The 7014-nt window shown below is 54.6% G+C and overlaps 1 protein-coding gene across 1 annotated transcript; it reads left to right on the top strand.

The window, feature by feature from the left end:
• Positions 1-3413: 3413 nt before the first annotated feature.
• On the top strand, positions 3414-5329 carry LOC120634983 (transcriptional regulatory protein AlgP-like). The gene is made up of 3 exons (XM_039905886.1): positions 3414-4329; positions 4401-4980; positions 5116-5329. Exons 1-3 carry the CDS (start codon positions 3414-3416, stop codon positions 5327-5329), a joined length of 1710 nt encoding a protein of 569 aa, XP_039761820.1.
• Positions 5330-7014: the final 1685 nt, after the last annotated feature.

Raw genomic sequence — 7014 nt, 5'->3', positions numbered from 1 at the left:
AACCAGCACCTCGCTCTGCAGGGCCCTGATCTTTCGGAACACCAGTACGGCTTTAGGGTAGGCAAGTCGACGATAGATGCCGTTGGTGCTCTGAAAAGTTTCTGCGAAGGAGCGCAGAAGGAAAGCGACGGGGTATTGGCGGTATCACTAGATATCGCCAATGCCTTTGGCACCCTGCCGTATAGCGTGGTAGAGGAGGCGCTCCAATATCATCGGGTGCCCCTGTACCTGCGCCGAATGATAGGGCACTACCTGGAGGAAAGGGTAGTGGTCTATCAGGGAAAGGACAGGGCGAGGCAGGAGAGGCGTATGGCTTGTGGGGTTCCGCAGGGATCGGTTCTCGGACCCCTGCTGTGGAACCTGGGCTTTGATTGGGCAATTCGTCCGGTTCTGCTGCCCCGGATGGTAATTATTTGTTACGCGGACGACACCATGGTTGCCGTCCGGGGAAGCAGTTATGAGGAGTCGGTTAGGAGGGCTACGGTGGCCACCGAGCTGATGGTCACCCGAATTGGCATGTTGGGGCTCAAAGTTGCCCTTCCAAAGACGGAGGCCGTCCTATTCGGGGGAACGTGTTGTCGTCGGTGTAGTATATGCAGCTGATGGTGTGCCGTGACACCGCAACAATCGCGTGGGGAATTTCGTAGTAGTGCGCACTATCACCATATATTCGGATGTCAGACCCTGGGCCTCGTGGATGGTGTTCACTCGTGATCCCTGTCCCGTTCCATATCCCAAGGACTTCAAGAGAGCCTTTTCTTTTTGGGTATGGGTAAGGTACAAGGTGTTAATTGTCTCTTTAGGGATCTCGGCACCAGTGTAGTCCTTCAGGGTCAGGGACTGTATCCGAACGTTGGACGAGTATATGCCATCATACACTTCGTTGAGCGCATACGCCACGTCCATGGGGTTTCTGTGCGTGCACAACAGTTGTTTGCTGATAGTGAGGAATACGCTAGGGCGGGAGTACTTTAATGAGAAAGCGTTACTACGGTCGATGAAGGGCACCTGGTTTTCGTCGCCAATTATGAGCATTTCGCTGGCATGAGCAAGTTTCGCGGCCATAATTATCGATCCTGGGTGGCTCATGAGAGCTTCATCCACGATGAGGCGCTCGCAGTGCCTCTCGCTTTGCTCTTTGAATCCATTTACCAAGACCGATGCCATGGTGCGGACTTTGAGTGTTGATGCCGCTCCGTACTTTGCCTGCAGCTTCTCCTTCAAATCCTTTTTGGCCTCCGTGGTTGCTGTTAGAACCACGTCACGATTTATCTCGAAGTTCCTCACTATCCAGGTGGTCTTTCCACAGCCAGGAACTCCGTTTACCCAGGTGATTTTGGGTGCTTTCCAGGATTTCAGGGGCTCCTTCTCGTCCTTCGCTATCTTATTGCCTTGTTCGAGGATTCTCTGTCCCAGCATTATGTTGGTGCATTTTGCCAGGACAACTATTGGGTCGGTGGATGGTGTTTTGAACCGCGGCTTATTATCTTCTGCTTCCGCCTCTTCGTCCACCTCGACAAAACCTGCTGTTGCGCTGTATGCGGCCATGTGGTCGAGTTCTTCTACATTTCCATGTAGAGTTTGCCGACGTCCGTTGTCGTAAATAACCGCTTCAGCTTCCTGGAGTCTCACCGTCAAGAGGCCAGTGTTTTGATGTTTGTAGGCCTGCAGGATGTCATGGCAGGTCTTCCGGCTGACCTCTAGCTCAGCTTTGATGAGAGCCATGAACTCCAAGAATGCATTCATGATGTGGTCCATTGGTGTTACTACGACTCCGAGGGTCGGCGGTTCGACCAGGCCTTTTTCGGCGTTAGTCCGTTTGTCGCTGGGTGAAGTTTTGGGCTGTGGCCTGGGCTTCAAGAAAGCCGCCAGTGCACTGCCCACCTCTTGCGTCATTGACAACTACCTGGTGCTTTTTCGATGCGTCTATGCAACCAAGGTAGTCCTCTATTGTTCCTTTTGTATAGCCCACCGCCATGGCGTCGACGCTAATTATTCGGGCAGGTGTGTCGCCCGTGCTGCAGAATGATGTTAGTACTGAGCTGGCCCTGGCAAATGGTGGTTCCAGTAGATTCCAGTTGAATATTGCGACAACTTTGTTCTTTGTGCGCAATATTCTACAGGGTTGTTGAGCTACTGTAACTTCTGGCAGGGCTTCATAGATTTTGCGTCGAATTGTATTTTTGGAAGTGCTTCCGTTCGCTAGCGCTGCGAGTCCTGGCGATATCATCACCCTGCTCGAGTCGCTCGCGATGCAGAAGCCTATCCCCAATCTCTCAGAGCTGTTATCCATAAACAGTGCCACACCACGGGTTCTTAACCCCGGATTTCCCCTTTCTGCCATTAGCAAGAGCTGCCTGGTAGGCATATCCTGCACCGGGCAGGGTTGTTGGGGTAACGGGGCCTGGGTGGTCCTGCTCAAGTCTGGGCTTGGCGGCGTCGGGTTGCTGTTTCTCCTGACGGCAATGAGGAAGATCTTCTCCACATACCTCAGGAAGTCTGGTCTTCTCTCTGGATCCGCTACGAGATCGTGGAAGCTTCTAGTTGAGATTTCCCGATCGATTTGATGTTCGAGCTCGTAGCGATGGTTCGAGAATCTTGGGCATTCTACTATAAGGTGTTCGACAGTTTCTGTTTCGTTTGGGTCACATTCGCAGGCTGGGCTATCTTTTAGCCTAAAGGCACCCCTCGTATTCATGTTCTAACCTAACCTAACCTAAATCTAGTTTTGACACCTTTAGACTTTAGATTCAAGATTTAATGTGAATATATGCATTAATAAAAACTCATTACTATTTTAATACTAGTTATGCTGCTGTTGATGCACTGATGAAAGCCAGATAGCTAGATCAGTGTTTAGTTAGTCGTAGTTGCCGGTGGGCTGAGGTCTAAAGGAATCCAAACTAGTTTTAAAAGGTTAGGTTAGGTTAGGTTAGGTTAGGTTAGGTTAGGTTAGGTTAGGTTAGGTTAGGTTAGGGTAGGTTAGGTTAGGTTAGGTTAGGTTAGGTTAGGTTAGGTTAGGTTAGGTTAGGTTGCCCCCAAACTCATCGGGGCTGCAGGGGCGCTGAGTCGGCTCCTCCCTAACTTGGGCGGACCTGGCGTTGGCTGCCGCCGCCTGTACACAGGAGTGGTGCGGTCGATGGCCCTGTATGGAGCACCGATCTGCCCGGGAGGGTCCCCGCAAGGGGGAATCCCTTGGTGCGTCACTTGTGGCGCATCGGCCCCATGTATACGGGGGGGCCACCAGTCGTAAGGAAGAGGAGGATAGAGGGTGTGGAGGTGTGGAGGGTGTGGAGAATAATATTAGAGGGCTAGAAGGCCCGCAAGGAGAGGAGGGAACGAGTTGTATAGCTCGCCCCTCGGATACTGGTATTAGGCTGAAAATTGTTCTGCCGAAACCAACGCAAGAGGGAATGGACGTTGAGTCCCTTGTGGATTCAGACTCGGAGGAAGCAGATAGAGAGTTGGAGGCTTTGGTTGGGGCTTGGAAAGGCATTGGAGCCGCCCAAAAGCGGCCCCGTGAGGTGGTGGATGAAGAAGAGGGGGAGCCCTCGGAGAAGGCTGTGGCAGTGGAGCCTGAGGTTGAAGCCAAATTGTGGTCGAAAACTGGGAGGGGGGCGGATGCAGAGAGGGGACGCCGTCTTCCTTCCACTCAGAGTAGGCCTCAGACAGCGGATGAGGAGCTTCGAGAACGTAGCCCCATCCTATCGCACATTGACTACGCCCTTTCAAGGGATGAATTGATTGACAGAGCCAGGAGCGCGGTTTCCTCGATAATGAGTGAAACCCAGAAATCAGGCAACCTCAAGGGCGGTATCAGGGGGGAAATAAACCGGGCCACTAAGATCATCTACTCGGCCATGGATTCCCTCCAGGCAATGACGGCTGACGAGGAAGCTAGGAGGCTTCGGGCAGATAATAGGAGGATGCGACAGGAGATGGCTGTTTTACGTGCCGAGGTCAAGGCTCTCCGGACCTCTTTCTCCGCAAGGGAGAAATCCCCTGCTCCAATGCGTCAGCCTGACTTAGACGTGGATCCCCAGGCCTCCCCAGCTCTTGGGGAAATGCTTGAAACCCTTAAAAGGGATCTCTTTGTGTCGATTGGAGGGATGGTTAACGAGCGCCTCAAACAGCTGGAAAAGCGGCTGCCTCAGGAGCCCATATTGAGGCCCCCACTTGCTGCAGACAAGAAGCGGGGAAAAGTAGACCACCGCCCTACCGACGAGCCTTCCGCGGGCCCATCGCCAGCTCGCCCAGCGACGACGCAGCCAACGGGAAGACCCAAAAGATCTAAGGCAACCAAGCCTGCACCTGCACCACAGGCAGAGGGTAGCGCCCCCTGCGTAAGGAAGCGCCACATGAGACCGAGACCGCTAGGACAACGGCTCCGACTCCACCAGCCTGGTCTGAAGTAGTCGGGAGGAAGGCCAAGGCCAAGTCCAAGAAGGCCGCTGGGCGCAAAGCTACCGTCCCAGCCCACGCACCTGCTAAGTCTCCGCCGGCTACCCGGAAGGGTAAATTGACCTCGCCCAAGTCCTCGGCAGTCGTCATTACCCTGAGGCCAGAAGCCGTCGCAACACAAAGTTATGCGACGGTCATGAAGGCAGCCACTTCTGGCTTTGCCCTTTCGGAGGTCGGGGTAAATCACGTGCGGGTCCGCAAATCCGCCACCGGGGCTCGAATTATTGAGGTCCCAGGAGCCGGCAGTGCAAAGGCCGCGGATGAGCTGGCCGGGAAACTGCAAGGCCTCGTTGGCGAGTGGGTGACGGTGTCCCGGCCCATGAAAACTGCCGAACTTCGGCTGGTCGGGCTCGACGAGTCGGTCACTCCCGAAGAAGTCCAGCGAGTGGCGGCAGAGAAGGGAAACGTCCCACCGGAGCAGGTGAGGGTTGGCGCCATTCGAATGGGACCAAGTGGGACTGGTTCATCCCTTGTCCGATGCCCGGTGCCCGCAGCAAAGCTGCTCATTGCGGCAGGACGGTTAGTCGTTGGGTGGTCTGCGGCCCGTATTACCCTTGTGGAACCTATCCCGATGCGCTGCTTTAAGTGCATGGGGGTGGGTCACACAAGGGCTCTCTGCCCGTCACCTGCCGACCGAAGCACTTTGTGCTTCAGATGTGGTAAGGATGGGCACAAGGCGGCCTCGTGCTCAGCTGACCCGAAGTGTGCAGTCTGCACGCAGTTGGGTAGGAAAGCTGGGCATGTCATGGGGGGGCTGAAGTGCTCTCCACCCCCTACAAAGGGTAAAGAGGCCCCTTTGACCCGGGCCCCTGACACAGGCAATGGGCAACAGGAGACTGAACCGGAGGACATCGAAATGGACGCTTAATGCCAGAACGCCATAACGACTTCCTCCTGGCAAATCTTAACCACTCTGCCCGTGCGCAGGATCTCCTGATGCAGCACATGGCGGAGTGGCAGATTAAAGTGGTGACAGCCGCTGAGCCCTACTTTATCCCCCCCCCAACCAAACTGGGCTGGGGATACTGAGGGCTCGGTGGCCATCGTGGTGCCGGGACACGGGGTTCCACTGGTTCCAATACGCAACGGACCAGGGTTCGTTGCTGTCGGATGGGGGGAGTTGATACTTATTGGAGTATACTTCTCCCCAAACAGACCTCTGTCCGACTTTGAGTCATACCTCAGAATGTTGGAGCCAGTGGTGAGAGGTGCGGCCCCAGCCCAGGTTATCTTGATGGGAGATCTCAACGCAAAGTCCGCCGCGTGGGGATCGCCCATCACAGACCTGAGGGGGGTTGAGCTACAGAACTGGGCTGCCATGGTTGGCCTGGTCCTACTCAATATTTATGTCCTTGTATTAGCAATAGTGTATGGCAATAAAGGATTTTTATTATTATTATTATTATTACTCAACCGAGGACGCGTCAACACCTGTGTGCGACAGCAGGGGGGGTCAATAGTGGACATTACATTCGCTACCCCTGCCATCGCCTCACGTACCCGGGACTGGCGTGTCCTTGAGGAAGTAGAGACTCTGTCTGACCACCGATATATTCGGTGGAGAGTCTCCGCGTCACTCCCGGCCTCCCAAAGGCAGACTGGGGGAGGTCGAGGACTGTTTCCCAGATGGACCTTAGCCCACCTCGACCGCGAAATGGCGGAGGAGGGGGCCATAATCGAGGCCTGGAACACTGCTCCCCCGGGATCGACGGGCATTGAAGACAGGGCGATGCACTTTCGCATCGCCCTATCTAGGATATGTGACGCGGCAATGCCCAGGACTAGGCGCCTTCCCGCCCGGAGGGCAGTATACTGGTGGTCACCAGAAATTGCGGCTCTCCGGGCCGCCAGCAATCGGGCGCGCCGGGCCTACACCCGCTGCCGCCGCAGGAGGCCGCTGTCTGGGCCAGAAGAAACTCGCCTCTATAGGAAGCTTCAGAGGGCAAAACTGGCCTTCCAAGTAGCCATTGCCAATGCCAAAGATGCCGCCAACGAGGAGTTCTTGGCAACCTTGGATAGGGATCCATGGGGCCGGCCATACCGCATCGTAAGAGGTAAGATGCGGAGTGCCCCCCCCATGGATTTCATGGAGCCGGGCCTTCTTAACCGGGTGGTGTCTGGGCTCTTTCCCCAGCCACCGGTTTTCTCACCCCCGATTATGGCACCTCCGTCCGGGGACCAAGAAGAGCCAGTGGAAGCCCCTCCAGTCACAGACGAAGAGATAAGGGAGGTTTGGGACCACTTGAGGCGGCAGAAAAAGGCACCTGGACCGGACGGAGTTCCCGGAAGGGTTTTGGCGCTGGCCTGTAAGCATCTTGGGGTTCATCTCAGGCAGCTATTCGACGACTCCAGGAGGCAGTGCATTCTTTTAACCAATGCATATCTACTTATGATGAAGCTTTAGGAAGAATTACTATGTTGGAGGGTGAATTATGTAGTGCACATAAAACTATTGATGACCTTCAGTCACAATTACAAAATGTTGAAATGCAATCAACAAATAACTTGTATGATGAACTACTTACTTCATCCTCAACAATGCCAATGTGCATC

This window comes from Pararge aegeria, chromosome 26 (assembly GCF_905163445.1).
Source record: "Pararge aegeria chromosome 26, ilParAegt1.1, whole genome shotgun sequence".
In the NCBI taxonomy this organism is placed as follows: domain Eukaryota; kingdom Metazoa; phylum Arthropoda; class Insecta; order Lepidoptera; family Nymphalidae; genus Pararge; species Pararge aegeria.
The sequence above is the reverse complement of the archived record's forward strand: the minus strand, read 5'-3'. Positions and strand labels throughout refer to the sequence as shown.